This window comes from Erythrolamprus reginae, chromosome 6, assembly GCF_031021105.1.
Source record: "Erythrolamprus reginae isolate rEryReg1 chromosome 6, rEryReg1.hap1, whole genome shotgun sequence".
NCBI lineage: Eukaryota > Metazoa > Chordata > Lepidosauria > Squamata > Dipsadidae > Erythrolamprus > Erythrolamprus reginae.
In genome coordinates, this window is record NC_091955.1 from 73,857,860 (window position 1) to 73,876,863 (window position 19,004).

A 19,004-nucleotide genomic window follows, 5' to 3' on the forward strand; every position below is an offset into this window, starting at 1 on the left:
ATTTATTAGCCAAGTTATACACTGCTCAAAAAAATAAAGGGAAGACTTAAACAACACAATATAACTTCAAGTAAATCAAACTTCGGTGAAATCAAACTGTCCACTTAGGAAGCATCACTGATTGACAATCAAAATTTCACATGCTGTTGTGCACATTCAACTTTGTACAGAACAAAGTATTCAATGAGAACATTTCATTCATTCATATCTAGGATATGTTATTTGAATGTTCCCTTTATTTTTTTCAGCAGTATATATAAAATGCATTGCTGAAGAGATAGCCATGTATCAAGATAGAACGTGATGGATATTGTAAAACTACCTCTTTTTTTTTCATTAGGCTTTTTCATGGAACCTACTATATTTACCAATGTTGAGGATGACATGCATATTGCCCATGAAGAATCCTTTGGGCCAGTGATGATTATTTCAAAGTTCAGAGATGGGTAGGTTCTGTTCCAATTAAGGTTGTTGTTGCTGCAGCTTTTCAAACCCTGGATCCTTGCAATTAAGTCACCTGAGAAGAGCAAATGAACCTGCTTCACTCCTTTTCTCCATTGCAATTTACATCTTGGATGAAAACTCACCTGAAGTAGATTCCTCCCCTAATTTGCATCCTGTAGGAGCATGGTGGTTCATGAGGTTAGGGCACTGAGCTGACAATCAGCAAGTTTTCGTTTGAGAGAGCTGGTTGCTGCCAAGGCAGGGCGAGCTCCCATCACATGGTCCAACTTCTGTCGACCCAGCAGTTCAAGGGTGGGCAATTACAGGTAGATAAGTGGGTACCACTTTGATGTGTAACCTAACAGGGTCATGAAAGGAGTCTCCAACTGGGTATCCCCCAGGCAATGATGATGTAATCATCCAATTCTTTCAACCTCGAAACGTATTTGGAATTCTCCTTTTTTATATATATATAAACTTTATTGATTTTCTTAAAATTGACAAACATACAAACACACATTTAACATAAAATTGGGGTTGCAGATACCCCGCTTGTTCAAGAAGTCAAATTGCATTACAGAGCCTCATTGATGCAGTGGTTAGAGTGCAGTAATGCAGGTTACTTCTGCTGACTGTCGTCTGTCTGCAATTTGGCAGTTCAAATCCCACCAAGCTCAAGATCAATTCAGCCTTCCATCCTTCTAAGATGGGTAACATGAGGACCCAAATTGTTGGAGGCAATATGCTGATTCTGTAAACTGCTTAGAGAAGGCTGTAAAGCACTGTAAAGCGGTGTATAAATCTAAGTACTATTGCTATTTAATTACTACTTATGTTCTTTCCCAAGCTATGACCTTAAGAATCATTGTTATATCCCTATAATCGTTACATACATTCTAGTCAAGTTCTAAAATACTTCACAAAAATATCAGATTGGATATACAGATGTTTCTAAGCAATGTTGTTTTAACATTTCATTCCCTTAAATTTCAATGTGTGGTTTGCAATTTCAAAGGGTTATAGAATATGATATATAAAACATGATTCCTAAACTACATGCTTGAACTTGAATACATTTTATTATGGCTTAGCACAATATGAGAACACAATGTATGCTACAAAATCTGAGGATGAAAAATAATATGGAGTGATAAATGTAGCATCTTTGGTATGTTTTATGTTGCCTATTATCTTAGATGTTTCTTTATTGCCACAGGGATGTTGATGGAGTCTTAGAACGAGCCAACAGAACAGAATTTGGTTTGGCTTCAGGCGTTTTCACCAAAGACATAAGTAAAGCATTATACGTCAGTGACAAACTGGAAGCTGGAACTGTTTTTATTAACACTTATAACAAAACTGATGTGGCGGCACCCTTTGGTGGATTCAAGCAGTCTGGTTTTGGAAAAGATTTAGGTAAGCAGCACTTAATATTTCCTCTCTAGACTCCAATTATATTTATAAAGTGACATGTATTAAAGGTAAGAAATGTATCACCTTCCAGAATTGATGAACAACCATGAATGAAGGGTTTTGTAGTGCAACAATAAAAAATTATTCTTCTAGACAACTTGTTCTCTAGTACAGTGTGAGTTTTGTAATGGAGCAATTGTGAAAATACATTTGAAAAAGAGGTGTGTTATTTTACCCTTAAAATCAGAGCACCCATCCAATATTATAAATTGCAGCCTGACAATCCCATGTGAAAAGAACAAGAGATTGGAACTTGTTGCAAAATGCAGGATTACTTTATAGTAGAAACAATATTATTATTATTATTATTATTATTATTATTATTATTATTATTAATAATAATAATTAGATTTGTATGCTGCCCCTCTCCGTAGACTCGGGGTGGTGTACAGCAATGATAAAAACAATATATAATAACAAATCTAATAGTTAGAATCTAAAATAACAATAATACATTTAAAAAGTCTAAAAAACAAGAAACCCCAATATATAAAAACATACATACAGTCATATCATACACAAATAACTACATAGGCAGGGGGAGATGTTTCAGTTCCCCCACGCTTGATGGCAGAGGTGGGTTTTAATATCTTAAGCTGCACTTTTAAAAAAAATATTAAATGGTTTTGGTCCTTGGAGGAGGTATAATTAAATTAAATTATAAGGCTGTAATTTTGCCTATTCACTCATTCCCGGGCAGCCAGACCTACAGGCTTATTGATCTGTTGTAAAGCAACTTCTCAAAAAGGTAGGAGGATTCAGACAAGTGCAAAAATAGGATCTGGAGAGGCTGTGTTGGTCCATGGACTACTGTCTGCCTACCTTCGCTTTGAATTTCAACGCTTGAAATCCTGTACCAGCTCTTTCATTGATAGTTTAATAGCCACATTTTTATCCTGCAATTATTACCATATTTTTCGGAGTACAAGACGAAACTTCCCACACCCTGTAAAAGTGGATGAAAATGTTGGTACATCTTATACACCAAATACAGGGGGGGGGGGTTTGGCCTCCCAAATTTCCACCCCACTTAAAAATGGGGTACAAGTCTGCAGAGTGCTCCTGGGGGAAAGGGGAGGGCAAAACTTTTTTTTCCTTACTTACCTCTTCAAAATCTTGGTGCGTCTTATACACCAGTATGTCTTATAGTCCAAAAAGTATGGTAATTGCCTACCTGAAGTATAATTTTTAACAGCATGGGTAGTACATAGAAACATAGAAGATTGACGGCAGAAAAAGACCTCACGGTCCATCTAGTCTGCCCTTATACTATTTCTTGTATTTTATCTTAGGATGGATATATGTTTATCCCAGGCATGTTTAAATTCAGTTACTGTGGATTTACCAACCACGTCTGCTGGAAGTTTGTTCCAAGCATCTACTACTCTTTCAGTAAAATAATATTTTCTCACATTACTTCTAATCCTTCCCCCAACTAACCTCAGATTGTGCCCCCTCGTTCTTGTGTTCACTTTCCTATTAAAAACACTTCCTTCCTGAACCTTATTTAACCCTTTAACATATTTAAATGTTTCGATCATGTTCCCCCTTTTCCTTCTGTCCTCCAGACTATACAGATTGAGTTCATTAAATACATGGGTATAACAGGATTTGGGGGGGGGGTAATATCCTCCATTTTCTAGCCACCTCCCCAGGGTACCTCCCAACTGTCTGATTTTCCTATCGTCTCATCCTTCCCCTCCTAGGAGCTGAAACATGCAATATGCGCATATCACATTATTTATTTATTTACGGTAATTTGACTTCTGTGCCGCCCAATCCTGAAGGACTCAGGGTGGCTACATTGGCTTGTCCAGCCTTCCTAATTTCCCTGAACTCCCCCTACCCATATTAACTGACCCTCCATTCTTCAGTACCTATAGGACAGTGTTTTTCAACCAGTGTGCCGTGGCACACTAGTGTGCCGCGAGACATGGTCAGGTGTGCCGCGAAGCTCAGAGAGAAAGAAAGCAAGAGAGAAAGAAAGCAAGAGAGAGAGAGAAAGAAAGAGAGAGAGCAAGAGAGAGAAAGAAAGCAAGAGAGAGAGAGGGAGAGAAGGAGAAAGACATAGAGGGAGGTAGGGAGGGAGAGAGAAAGAGAGCAAAAAAGAGGAAGGAAGGAAGAGAAAGAAAGAGGGATGGAGAGAGAGAGAAAGAAAGAGGAAGGAAGGGAGAGAAAGAAAGAGGGAGGGAGAAAGAAATAGAGTGAAGGGGAGGAAGAGAGAGAGAATTTTTTTGTCCAAACTTTTTTAGCGTCCCCCCCCAATGTGCCCCAGGGTTTCGTAAATGTAAAAAATGTGCCGCGGCTCAAAAAAGGTTGAAAATCACTGCTATAGGAGACTGTGTCTTGTATGGCCTTCTAGTAACCAATCTCCATTATACTGAGGGTTTACTTGGTTTTGAGTTCTACTTTGTCTTTTGCAAACACTTCCACCGTGAAGAACGTTGCACCCTTGGAGACTCCAACTACTGCAGATCTCCTTATTCCTTTTAGGTGAAGAAGCTCTTAATGAGTATCTCAGAACAAAAGCTGTGACTGTGGAGTACTGAGCAGCTCAGCCAAGGAGCCCCATCCTTCCTCTCCCCCACGGCAACTACAAGATTACAAACAACAAAGTAGAAAATGCTTCCTGGCGTTGAACATGCCAACCAGCGTCTCAGTGCAATGATCCAATTAAGAACATTTGCATTTATTCACAATGGGATTCCTCAGAGGAGTTCAACACTTGCTACGGATTACTGTGATCACAAAGTATTCTTTCCTGTAGCTATCATGTTCTCCTCCATCTGCTGACATTTAGGGCTAAATGAAGGGAGGCAAAAATCTAGAAACCATCACATTTCTGATGTTTTGTCTCTATGAACCTTTGACTTAAGTTGGAAACAGGCGATAATTTTTTTTACTAGTAATCCTCAGTAACCATGGGAGTTTGGGCCACTTTACACCAGCATCATACTTTCTTCCTGCAATAAACGTTTTGCATATTTGAACTAACTCAGAAAACCAGTTCACCATAAACACGGTTTATGTACCCGAGGAAGTGCACTTATTATGAATCTGTACAATAAAGAATTGAACATCTGTGTTATTTCCCTAAATGAACTATTTTGTAATCTGTTTGCCAATGAGTTGTATGTGATCTCCAATTGTGGGTGCCACTTACATTAAATAAATGCTTTTTTGGATGTCCTGTAGTATTTAATCACCTAGTATTACATCAGTAATTATTATTATTATTTATTAGATTTGTATGCCACCCTTCTCTGAAGACTCAGAGCGGCTCACAACAAAACACAGTACAAATTCAATGATTTTTTTTTAAAAAAAACAGTTTAAAACCCTTCTGCTGCACGAATCCCAGCGACCAGTTAGGCCCCACAGAGTGGGTCTTCTCCGGGTCCTGTCAACCAATGTCGTTTGGCGAGACCCAGGGGAAGAGCCTTCTCTGTGGCGGCCCTGGCCCTCTGGAACCAACTCCCCCCAGAGATTAGAACTGCCCCCTCCCTCCTTGCCTTTCGTAAGCTGCTTAAAACCCACCTCTGCCGCCAGGCATGGGGGAATTGAGATACACTTTCCCCCTAGGCCTTTAAAATTTTATGCATGGTATGTCTGTATGTATGATTGGTTTTTATATACTGTAATGGGTTTTAACTGTTTTTAGTATTGGATTATACTGTTTTGTTACTGTTGTTAGCCGCCCCGAGTCTGCGGAGAGGGTCGGCATACAAATCCAATAAATAAATAAAATAAATAAATAAATATAAAAACAGTCATACATCCCAGACAAACCATACATAAACCGGAACGGCCCGGGGGAATCAATTTCCCCATGCTTGATGGCAGAGGTGGGTTTTAAGGAGTTTGCGAAAGGCAAGGAGGGTGGAAGCAGTCCTGATCTCCGGGGGGAGTTGATTCCAGAGGGTTGGGGCCACCAAAGAGAAGGCTCTTCCCCTGATAGGATATGCTACATTGTTTCGTCGACGGGACCCGGAGAAGGCCAACTCAGTGGGACCTAATCGGTCGCTGGGATTCGTGTGGCAGAAGGCTTCATACTCTCTTGGTCTCTAATACATTTACGATAAAGTCAGGGGTCCCTAACCCCTGGTCTGTGGCACCGGTCCATACACCAGGAACCGATCCGCATTAAAAAATGACGGCCCAACCACAAGATGCAGGCAGTACATGAAACCACGCTCCCTCTGCTCCATGGAAAAACCTTTCTCTACAGAACTGGTCCCTGATGCCAAAAGGTTGGAGGCTGGTGCTTTAAGTTATACAATACAGTGTTCCCTCGATTTTCGAGGGGGATGCGTTCTGAGACCGCCCGCAAAAGTCGAATTTCCGCGAAGTAGAGATGCGGAAGTAAATACACTATTTTTGGCTATGAACAGTAAGTATCACAAGCCTTCCCTTAACACTTTAAACCCCTAAACTGCAATTTCTCATTCCATTAGCAACCATTTAGATTATTACTCACCATGTTTATTTATTAAAGTTTACTTAAAAAAATATTTATTAAAGGCGGACGAAAGTTTGGCGATGACGTATGACGTCATTGGGCGGGAAAAACCGTGGTATAGGGAAAAAAACAGCAAAGTATTTTTTAATTAATATTTTTGAAAAACCGTGGTATAGCCGTTTTGCGAAGTTCGAACCCGCGAAAATCGAGGAACCACTGTATATATTAGGTTTTGGCTCAGGGAAAAAGTCTAAACACAACCATTCCATTATGTAGTGGTTAAAGTACAGTACTGCAGGCGACTTCTGCTGCCTGCTGTCTGTCTGCAGAGTTCAAATCTCACCAGGCTCAAGGTCGACTCAGTCTTCTATCCTTCCGAGGTGGGTAAAATGAGGACTCAAATTGTTGGGGCAATATGCTGACTTGGTAAACCGCCTAGAGAGGTCTGTAAAGCACTCTAAAGCAGTATGTAAGTCCAAGTGCTATTGCTATTCTAAATTATTCAACAAGACACGATTAAAGCCATGGATTAATACAATTTGTGAAGACAACCATGCCAAGTTTTTGACTGTATTTACAACTTGCAATCGCCAAATATTTATTGAAAACAATGTACAACATTGTGGTATAAAATACAGTGAACAGAAAGATAAAGACTACGGTAGTGTTCAACTCAAAACCGATACTGCTCTATCTAACCAGAAAAATGTTTTGCCATTTGTATCTTGTGTGTCAGCTTTCCAGGAATATACGATGAAAAATCAATAGAAATTTTTGATGGGTTGTGAATGGGAACCTACTTTTTATTTGTATTCTTGTATTACAATTATTACCAACTCAAATCAATACAGTGCAAGATGGTCCACTTCCCTGAAGGTTATGGACCATAATCTACCATGTACAGTATGGGGCTATTAATAGTTGCTAATTCCAGAACATCCATGCAACATTTTCAAGTGAGCAATAATAGCTTAAATATTATTTATTCAGAAGTAAGATGAACTTATTCAATGCAATATACAATATGTTCCAGTAATAATGCATAATCGTGACAAATTGTCCAAAAGAATAAAATAAAACAAATTTCAGCTCAAATTGGCATGTATCTTGTAAGTTGATGCCTTTTACAGTATAAAGCAAGTACAATGCACCTTAAACAGTAATTTTTATTCAGCTTAAATAAACTTTATGAGAATACAGAGCATATTTTAACTTCAAAAATATAACGTGATCTCAAAGTGGCTGGGATTAAACTCCCAATTTGATTTGTAGCATATTTTGGACCTTTAAAATATACTGGATTTCCAATGGCATTACTCATTCTCTATTATGAATGCCACTTATCAACAAAAATATCTTTCAGTCTAACACAATTCTTTCACCTTGACCTTTAAGGAGAGTTCATGCAAAGTGAGTAACCTTCGGCATAAACAAATGATCTTGAATCCCAACCAGACCTGGGAGTTAGGAATGTAATTCATTTAGAAGGCCGCCACTATTAGCATACAGCAGTAGGTCACCAGCTCAAATACTTTGTATTTGAAACAATCTAGAGTAAATTTCCCTTGATCTCTAACCCAAGAGTTGGTATTAATCTGTAATGTTATTACAGATTAAATAATAAATAGTTCATTGCTATTGCTTCTTTTGTTTCTGTCTGGTCCAATTCGTTTTTCTTCTTTCCCCTCAATTTTACAAATGAAATCCTCATTCATTTCTTCTGATTTGATAGCAGATCTACAACAGATTTTTTTATACCTCTCCATATATCAAGTACGCAAGCTTATTAGTACACAGCACAACGTTCCCAGAGGCCTTGAAAAAATGAGGATTACATGTAGATATTGAAATGCTGGGTATTTAAGGCCAATTCACCTACTCAGTTTTTACCGTCCAACATTTCTATTCGTCCTTCTCTTTTTGACAAAGGAAACTTAATATTTTCTTCGGTAACTTCTTCATAGGTAGAGCTCTCCTCACATTCCGAATCATCTTCTGATTCTGTTGTATCACAGTCACTCAGTTCTACTAAGGCCACATTCTGTAATAAGTTAAATAATGAAAGTAAGATAATATTAAATGCACAATGAGAATGTAAACGTACATCCGTCGACTAAACAATGTTGTTGGCAGGCCCCAGGGGAAGAGCCTTCTCTGTGGCGGCCCTGGCCCTCTGCAACCAGCTCCCCCCAGAGATTAGAACTGCCCCCACCCTCCCTGTCTTTCGTAAACTACTCAAGACTCATTTATACCGCCAGGCATGGGGGAATTGAGATACAGTATTCCTTCTCCCTAGGCCATTACAAGTTATCCATGGTATGTCTGTGTGTATGTTTGGTTTTATAATAAGGGTTTTTAGTTGTTTTATTATTGGATTGTCACATGCTGTTTTTATCATTGTTGTTAGCCTCCCCGAGTCTACGGAGAGGGGCGGCATACAAATCCAATATTTATTTATTTATTTATTCATTCCTTCATTCATTCATTCATTCATTCATTCATTCATTCGATTTGTATGCCGCCCCTCTCCGTAGACTCGGGGTGGCTAACAACAGTAGTAAACAGCATATAACAAATCTAATGTTTAAAATAATTAAAAACCCTTATTTAAAACCAAACATACACACAAACATACCATGCATAAATTGTATAGGCCTAGGGGGGAAAAGGCGGTTCAGTTCCCCCAAGCCTGACGACAGAGGTGGGTTTTAAGGAGCTTACGAAAGGCAAGGAGGGTGGGGGCAATTCTGATCTCCGGGGGGGAGCTGGTTCCAGAGGGTCGGGGCCGCCACAGAGAAGGCTCTTCCCTGGGTCCCGCCAGCCGACATTGTTTAGTTGACGGGACCCGAAGAAGACCGAAAGCAGTTCATAAACTATTCCTACAAGTACCAGTGCTAATGAGTAGGAGTCCCAAACTACCAGGTCCAATAGGCATGCTCACAAGGTCTCTTTTATTAATCTATCATTTTGTAGGACCAAGGAGATTTGCCTTCTCTATTGTGGCCCTGTCTATGGAACAACCTTCCCTGACCTTCGTGGTCTTCCAAAAAGCCATAGAGTCCAGGATTTTCCTTAAATATTAGGCCCAGGTATTAAAGGAACCTAATAATACATATGCATTTGATCAATTTGTTAATGTCTCCTCCATTTTTTTGCACTGGATTTTAAAAACTTAATTCTATTTATAGGTGGTCCTCAAATTACAACCATTTGTTTAATGACTGTTCAAAGTTCCAGCAGCACTGAGAAAAAACCCAGCCACTTTTCACATTTATGACTGTTGCAGAATCTCCACAGTCACAGTGATCAAAATTTGGATGCTTAGCAACCAGCATGTATGGTTGCAGCATCCTGGATCCTGGGATTGTCATTTGAAATCTCCTTAGGGAGCTTCTGATAAGCAAAGGCAATATTCGCTTCATGACCTCATAATTCACTTAACAGCTTCAGTGATTTTGCTTAACAACCATTTCAAAAATGTTGTAAAATGGGACCCAGCTCACTTAACAACTGGTTCTTGCTTAGCAACTGAAATTTTGGATTCAATTGTGGTTGTAAGTCAAGGACTCACATATTGGTTTTATCAAAATGATTGCTTTCTGCTCTGAACCTATTTAAGATGGTCAAACCATTTAAGGTGATCCAGAATAGAAACAGCTTAAATAAGGATACTATTTACATGAAAGCCACTGACAAAGTCTTTGTTTATAGCCAAGAAAAAGCAGCTAGATGGATTAATCCATTGCCTTCCATGATCAGAGGCTGAAAACACAAAACAATTGCAAAAAAATAGGACACAACTCACTTAACAACTGTCTTGCTTGGCAACAAAATTTTTGGATTCAATTGTGGCCCTATGTCAAGGACTCATATATTGGCTTTAGCAAAATGATTGCTTTCTGCTCTGAGTTACCTATTTAAGATGGTCAAACCATTTAAGGTGGTCCAGAATAGAAATAGCTTAAATAAGGATACGATTTACATGAAAGCCACTGACAAAGTCTTTGTTTATAGCCAAGAAAAAGCAGCTAGATGGATTAATCCATTGCCTTCCATGATCAGAGGCTGAAAACACAAAACAATTGCTGAAAACAAAACACCACAGAGCCAATGGCTCTCATCTGCTGCTTAGGCAAACATCTGGGCATAGGTTGACCACCTCCATCAACAAGCACTGCAAGATTAATCTTGAAAGGAATTTTGGCGACAATGGAGTCAAAGTCTTTAGTAGAGGAAGGTGCTAAGTGCAGCAGTCCTCCTAAATCTGAGACTTTTCTGGGTGAAGACTTTGTGACAAAACCTGTCTCTGATCAGGCTGATGAGGAATTTTGAGAAATGTAATCTTCAAACATCTGGATTGCATATAGGAAAGACAGCTACTTAGACATTTGGCCTGAAAAGCTTTATATGCTTAACTGAAACATTTTATGACACCGATCACCTAAAAACATGGCTTTTTAGATGGGTTATGGAGCAATACAATGCCTATACATTTTTTAGCTTTGTAATTTTAGTCATGATTTTAATTTTTTTAAAAATTGTACCAATGTTTGTACATTGAACAAGCTATCTACTCTCTGGCTAGTTTCAGATAAATTTGATAAATAAAAAATTACTTCAGTAATAGCACAGAGGTCAATTTCAACAAAAATGAAGATAACATCCAGATATTATAATGGATAATAATTTTTGTCTAGACACCAAACAACAAGAAGTTATTCTACTTTGGATATACCATAAACATTCATTGTGCCAAAGAATTACCAAGAAACAAAAATATATTCACCATTTCAATTATTTTTTCCATCGAAGGATCTACATGTTCAATGTCAAATTCTTGGCTAGATTTGCTGTCCATTTCTCTTCTCAGCTGATTATTTGCATTCGCCATCTGAGGTAAAAAATTCTGCACCTTATCCAAAACTAGAAGACAGAATTATTTTATTGGCCAAGTGTGATTAGGCACACAAGGAATTTGTCTCTGGTGCATATGCTCTCAGTGTACATAAAACAAAATATACATGTCAAGAATCATAGGGTACAAATAAGTAATGAAATTTTTTTTTAATAGGAAAGTGAACACAAGAACAAGGGGACACAATCTGAAGTTAGTTGGGGGAAAGATCAAAAGCAACATGAGAAAATATTATTTGACTGAAAGAGTAGTAGATCCTTGGAACAAACTTCCAGCAGATGTGGTAGATAAATCCACAGTAACTGAATTTAAACATGCCTGGGATAAACATATATCCATCCTAAGACAAAATACAGAAAATAGTATAAGGGCAGACTACATGGACCATGAGGTCTTTTTCTGCCGTCAAACTTCTATGTTTCTATGAAGAAACAATATTAATAAAAATCTTAAGGATACAAGCAACAAGTTACAGTCATAAGTGGGAAGAAATGGGTGATACGAATGATGAGAAAAAACAGGTAATAATAGTAGTGTAGACTTAGTAAATAGTTTGACAGTGTTGAGTGAATTATTTGTTTAGCAGAGTGATGATGTTCTGGAAAAAAACTGTTCTTGTGTCTAGTTGTCGGTGTGCAGTGCTCTGTAGCGACATTTTGAGGGTAGGAGTTGAAACAGTTTATGTCCAGGATGCAAGGGGTCAGTAAATATTTTCACAGCCCTCTTTTGTACAGAATTAATGTACAGAAATGTGTTTATGAAAACATTATTATACTTCTAAACTTTTAAAGAATTAAAAAAATCATTACTGGTGGGGGTAGGAGGAACATAGGAATGGCCAGCAGCACCCCACCTATAGGGAATGAAAACAAACATACAAAATATAGAAAGGCAGTGCTAAATATGCTGTTAATCAACTGCCATATTGCAAAATAAAATTACTATAAAAGTCCAAACTTCAAATTCATCTGTATTTAAATAAAGATGGTGTACAAAATTATAGAAACATAGAAACATAGACTGACGGCAGAAAAAGACCTCATGGTCCATCTAGTCTGCCCTTATACAATTTCCTGTATTTTATCTTACAATGGATATATGTTTATCCAAGGCATGTTTAAATTCAGTTACTGTGGATATACCAACCACGTCTGCTGGAAGTTTGTTCCAAGGATCTACTACTCTTTCAGTAAAATAATATTTTCTCATGTTGTCTTTGATCATTCCCCCAACTAACTTCAGGTTGTGTCCCCTTGTTCTTGTGTTCACTTTCCTATTAAAAACACTTCCCTCCTGAACCTTATTTAACCCTTTAACATATTTAAATGTTTCGATCATGTCCCCCCTTTTCCTTCTGTCCTCCAGACTATACAGATTGAGTTCATGAAGTCTTCCCTTCATATACTTCATTATATTAACTTTAACCAGTACTAACTGTTGAGGAGCAGAGAAACCAATTTTAATGCTCACTCTGTTCTGCATAAATAATAGAAAATGTATAGTTTTTCTCAAAGACCTCCATGTGTATTAAGCTTAACGTCTTTTTGACATTCCTGAGGATACAGCCCCTCCCACCAAAAGGCAAGACTTCATTGATGAGTATTATTTCCTAACATACATATAAAATTCAGGAAAGGCACAATCTTCAGTGTTTTTTAAACTTGTCTACCTTACAATGGGTGGACTTCAACCTCCAGCCAATACATCAGGTAGAGAACTCTTGAGAGTTGAAATTCTCATATGTTGAAATTTGAAAAACACTACTCTAAGTCAGGGAATATTGTTAACTCACTGATAAAAAATATACTTACTGTTGCTTCTGGGCAGCCTGGTTGTCTGTAAGCTTGTGGCTTTCTTTTTAGCATGTTTTGGACTGAGCAAAAGTGTTTCGCTGATACCTAGAAATTCAGAAGCCCTCCTTCAGTTGAAAAAGACACATACTATTGATTTTACCAATACAGTATTTCTATATAGGCAGCTTTGCAGTCTACTGCAGATTAGCCGATGTAAACCAGCTCCTTCCAATAGCTCCACTGTTAGAAGCAAGGTACAACCCCATGCACTGCAGAAACCAAATAGGATAATATCACAGAGCTATGGTATAAACTAAGCAAAGCCTTTCAAGCTATTATGCCTTTCAAAAGTACAAAGCACAAAAACATTCTCATTGACATTTAGGCAAGCATTAAATAAATATATAAATGGGATTAGTGGGATTATTTATTTATTATTCATTTATTAATTGGACTTTTATGCTGCCCCTCTCCAAATTCCCTACCTGAGACTGTGGTTTCTTCCCCAAACCCCAAAAACTTTAACCTTGGGCTATCTACAGTCGACCTTACCCCATTCCTAAGAGGTCTGTAAGGGGCATGTATAAGCGCACCATTGTGCCTACCGTCCCTGTCTTACTGTCCTATTATCCTAATTTACCTGTACCTACTTTGCTCATGTTTATGTTTGTTTGTTTGTTTGTTTGTTTGTTTGTTTATTTAATTGAATTTATATGCCCACTCCCTGAGGACTCAAGGCGGCTTACAACAATAATTATAAAACAATATAAGAATCAAATTGCAACATTTCATAATAATTAAAAAACCCTTCAATATAACCATTTATATCAATACCTGCTATCTTGTATACATTTTGATAAAAATAAATAAATAAATAAATGAAACTATGGAGAAAATCGAGATAGAATTTTTTTTCAGGCGCAAACTCTCATTCTTTCACTTTTAGCAAGGAGGTGCATTCACATTCATTCAGATCTAGGATGTGTTATTTGAGTGTTCCCTTCATTTTTTTGAGCAGTGTATTTTATATTATATTTTTTAAAAATTTATTTTATTTTTGTTTATTTATTTTGTCATGTACGTACTGATTAGTATACAAATATATAGCAATGTTTATATGCATGATACTGGTAAGAGAGAAACATTAGGACAGGGGACAGAAGACACGTCCCCTTTATTTATTAATTTTATTAATTTATTTTCCTTTTGGCAGTCATTGTTAGAGCATGCAGAATCTGGACGCCAAGCCAAGCAACAAACAAACAAAAACAAGTGACAGGTATAGATAGCAGCGTTTCTCACTTGACAAACTTAAGACGTGTGGACTTCAACTCCCACAATTCCCGAACCAGCAGCCGTTGGGAATTGTGGGAGTTGAAGTCCACACATCTTTAAACGTTAGCCAAGTTTGAGAAACGGAGACTTAGCGGGAAAGGATGAGAGCAGGAAGCGTGGCGTCCGTTCCTTGATCCCGTGGCTCATCTCTTTGAACCCGTTCATCGCCCAGTTACCTCCTCCGCCTCCCACGGAAAGAAGCACCCGAGATATCTCGGGACCCGCGTTGCCACCGCTCTCCGCCATTCAGCCCGACCGCTCGCGGTTTAGCCAAGCGCCCCGCCTCCAAGAGGAAGCCGGAACACGCGACTGGGAACGGCTAAAAGCCAGAGTGGCTTCGCGAGCGGAAACAGCGCCCCTTAGAGGCACAGAGGACCTTCATTGTGCTCAAAAAGACTTTATGGGAGGTTTTCTATCACAGTAAATTCTCTCGCATAGTTTCACGTTCCATTTTGTATTTTATTGAAGTTACGGTAGTTATTTAATTTATTTCATTTTAATTTTAGTTAGTTATTTAATTTTAATTTAATTTATTTTTTTATTTTTTGTTTGAGTTTAAGTTAAGTTATTTAAATTAAGTTATTTAATTTATTTATTTATTTATAATAATAATAATAAACCTTTATTTAACAAAGGGCATAACAGCATGTTAGCAATTTATTTAGCAAATATTTATTTATTCATTCATTCATTTATTTATTTAGTCAAGTACATATTGGTAGTATACAAAGATATAACAATATTTATATACATGATACTAGTAAAGCAAAACATAAGGACAGGGGATGGTAGGCATGCTGGTGCACATATGCACGCCCCTTAATTTAATTTAATTTAATTTAATTTTTGCAAGTCTCTTTTACCAATTCCAAGTGGCAGTTTTGTGTCTCGGTTACAAGCAACTACACAATTCCTGCCCTGCAGAGTTGTGACAATTAGAACTTAGACGTAGAAGAGGGGTAGGCAAAGTTGGCTCTTCTATGACTTGTGGACTTCAACTCCCAGAATTCCTGAGCCAATCATGCTAGCTTAGGAATTCTGGGAGTTGAAGTCCACATGTCATAGAAGAGCCAAATTTGCCTACCCCGACTTAGAATAACCTTGTCACTTTGAATATACAGTGATACCTTGTCTTACGAACTTAATTGGTTCCGGGACGAGGTTCGGAAGGTGAAAAGTTCGTAAGACAAAACAATGTTTCCCATAGGAATCAATGTAAAAGCGAATAATGCAGGCAAGCCCAAAACTCAGAAACCCGGAAGCCAGGAACTCGCCGCCGAAGGAGGCATGAGCCTCCCAGTCCTTCCCGACCCTCCCGCACATCACCCTCGGCTGGAAGGATCCCCAATAGCAGGCCGGCAGAAGCTGCCTCCCGAGCCCTCTTGCCCAGAGGCAGCTTCTACCCCCACTGTGTCTCCCTCCATGAGGGCAGCAGCCCATCACTAGATGCGTGCACACCTGCAATGGCGTCAGATGGTGCACAGGTAGCACCGGAGATGAGCAGCCCTTCACTGGTCTTAGCTAACTCTAAGCTTTGTCTGTGTCAATGTCTACTTTGAGTGATGGCTGATCTTCCCAGGAGCCATGTGGTGAGATTCTGTTTGCTAGATGGGTCTGCCTGAAGGGGGTAGATCTTTGTTATGTAGAATAGACTGCCCATTGACAAAGGTGGGGGCTACTAAGAGCAAGTCTTTTTCTACTTAAACATGTTTCTCTGTTTTCTAATCCAAGGAAATATAAGATTCTGCCTGTTGTATATGTAAATATAACTGAATATGTAAATAGGTAAGGTTGAGCAAAGTTGAGGATTTGAATAACAGGCGCTGATTGGCCGTGTTATTCTAAGCGGGAAAATAAATGGCTGTCAAAGCCGCGCCTCGGCTAAGGGAAAAAAGTATAAATAGGAGCCGTCGCACGCGCCCTTTCCAGATCTTCGCGCCCAGCCGTTTTGACTGTTAGCAAACTTAGTAGTTACCACAAAATTCAAATAAAGTGATATTGGTTACAACGATCCAGCCTCCAAGTGAAATTATTGCACTGCCTTTTAAAATACAGTGATACCTAGTCTTACAAACGCCTCGTCATACAAACTTTTTGAGATACAAACCAGGGGTTTAAGATTTTTTTGCCTCTTCTTACAAACTATTTTCACCTTACAAACCCACCGCCGCCACTGGGATGCCCCACCTCCGGACTTCCATTCCCAGCGAAGCACCCGTTTTTGCGCTGCTGGGATTCTCCTGAGGCTCCCCTCCATGGGAAACCCCACCTCTGGACTTCTGTGTTTTTGTGATGCTGCAGGGGAATCCCAGAAGGGGAATCCCAGCAGTGCAAAAACAGGTGCTTCGCTGGCAACAGAAGTCCAGAGGTGGGGTTTCCCAGTAAGGGGAGCCTCAGTGAAATTGCAGCATCGCAAAAACACAGAGGTCCGGAGGTGGGGTTTCGAGGACTTCGGTGTTTTTGCGAGGCTGCGATTTCACTGATGCTCCCTTCGCTGGGAAACCCCACCTCCGGACTTCCGTTGCCAGCAAAGCACCCGTTTTTGAAATGCTGGGATTCCCCTGCAGCATTGCAAAAACACAGAAGTCCAGAGGTGGGGTTTCCCATGGAGGGGAGCCTCAGGGGAATCCCAGCAGCACAAAAACGGGCGCTTCGGCTGGCAAAAGTGGTGAATTTTGGGCTTGCACGCATTAATTGCTTTTCCATTGATTCCTATGGGAAACATTGTTTCGTCGTACAAACTTTTCACCTTAAGAACCTCGTCCCGGAACAAATTAAGTTTGTAAGACAAGGTATCACTGTATTTCCTAAAATATTTCATTCCGTTAGGAGAGAGGTAGATACTAACTTCCTACAATGTGAATACCAAGCTGAAGAAGGCTCTAATTCTGGGGAAACTGTAAAAAGGAAAAAGAAGATGACAAACAGGTGGACAGGCAGTTACAGTGGGTGTCGAATGCTTCATTGGAAGACCTGAAGGACCGGATTAAAAATGAGTCGTGATGGAGAAAATGTATTTATACGATTATCAAGAGTAACAGTAATTTTTAGTGCCCTTCAATTTAATCAAGCAATCCTCTTGAAATGCGTGCTCTATAATTATAAGATTGTCATAGTGTGACTGCAACCATGATGTAGATCTTTTGAATGTAATTTTTTTCCTGTAGTATTTCAATAAGGTCGCCATTATCTCATCAGAAATCATTTCTCCTTGCAAATTTTTATTCAATAGACAAACTTGATAGTCAGTTTAAGCATTCTTTTTTGGTTTCCCCGTTTTAACGCTGCTACCACTCAAATGTAGGGTCACTTCTCTTTATATTTCCCTTCCCCCTAGGCTTATAGAATTTATACATGGTATGCTTGTATGTATGAGTGGTTCTTTAAATTGGGGTTTTTAAGATTGTTTTTAATATTAGATTTGTCTACATTGTCTTTTTATATTGTTGTTAGTCGCCCCAAGTCTTCGGAGAGGGGTGGCATACAAATCTAATAAATAAATAAATAAAATAAATAAATAAATCCATGGGGTCTGATCTGGACCTGGATTGGGATCTGGCCGGCTGTTCCAAGAATACGAGTTTTACAGCATGAAATTTCAAACAGCATTTCTTTTATTTCTCCTTCCACATTGGATTTCGTCATTACAGCTCCGGCATGAAAATGCATTCCAATCTCACAGACTAAACTACGAAGTTATAATTCTTTCTAAAATAACAGGCTGTCTACTTCAAAACATCTTCTTATCTCTGAGTCAGGTTCACGCTGTTAAAAAGCAGTTTATCATGCAATATAAAACGTCTCTGGAGACACGACATACACCACCATTTTTGCTTCTAGCACTTTGAAGAAAAGCAACCATCTCTTCTGTTCAATTCCGGAAGTGATGCAATTAATTAATTAATTAATTAATTAATACACTCTGAATAGCATATTAAAATCTCTTTCCCCCAATTTCATCTCTTCTTTTCTGTAACGTTCGGAACTTTGCACTTAACCAAGGACTCCCTTCTATACTCCAATCAACAGAAGAAACATGACTCTGCATGCTTTTTTCAGATGGCTGTTTTATTTCACTTTCCTCCTCACTAGCTTCTTCCAAATCTCTTAAATCAGGATAATTAACAGCTTCTATGTCATCCTCATCTTCTGCATCTGACAATTCCAAAGGCTGACATGGAACACACACAACAGGGTTCATAGCAGGGGTGGGTTCTTCTTACCTTCCCTACCAGTCCGCTTCACATCGGAAATGCAACTTTTGCACGCACACGCTTTGCTTATGCACACACCTCTGCAGAGGGTCCTTTGCAAGCCGCTTTCAAGGAGCAGCCACCGGCGAACCAGTTTGGGGGCATGGCCAGTCCAGGGAGGGGCTGCCTGTCACCGTTGCCCCTGGTGCACTCCTGGCAGCAGGCGTGGGTGTGCACGTTGGCATGAGATTCAACTTCCTGCGTGTTGTGATTCAGCCTGAGGCTGCTCAGGGACCAGCTGTGTCTCTGCTGGTTCCATGCCCGGAGGAGGATGACAGCGCAGAGGAGGGGGCTGAACAGTCGGACGGGGGGGAGGAAAATCAGGAATGGGA

General features: G+C 39.2%; 2 protein-coding genes across 2 annotated transcripts in view; one reads left to right on the forward strand and one right to left on the reverse strand.

The window, feature by feature from the left end:
- Positions 1 to 5,102, forward strand: part of ALDH1L2 (aldehyde dehydrogenase 1 family member L2) — a 50,949-nt gene extending 45,847 nt beyond the window's left edge. Inside the window, exons 21-23 of the mRNA XM_070754836.1 lie at positions 341 to 446; positions 1,661 to 1,860; positions 4,411 to 5,102. Of these exons, the coding sequence (XP_070610937.1) occupies positions 341 to 446; positions 1,661 to 1,860; positions 4,411 to 4,466 (362 nt within the window). The 3' untranslated portion in view covers positions 4,467 to 5,102. The remainder of the gene's footprint in view (positions 1 to 340; positions 447 to 1,660; positions 1,861 to 4,410) is intronic.
- A 1,835-nt stretch (positions 5,103 to 6,937) lies between these two features.
- On the reverse strand, positions 6,938 to 14,713 carry NOPCHAP1 (NOP protein chaperone 1). The gene is made up of 4 exons (XM_070754837.1): positions 14,596 to 14,713; positions 13,103 to 13,189; positions 11,163 to 11,299; positions 6,938 to 8,417 (listed from the first exon to the last, which is right to left on the reverse strand). The coding sequence occupies exons 1-4, from the start codon at positions 14,663 to 14,665 to the stop codon at positions 8,256 to 8,258; spliced, it is 456 nt and encodes a 151-aa protein (XP_070610938.1). The 5' UTR covers positions 14,666 to 14,713; the 3' UTR covers positions 6,938 to 8,255.
- Between the last annotated feature and the right edge of the window lie 4,291 nt (positions 14,714 to 19,004).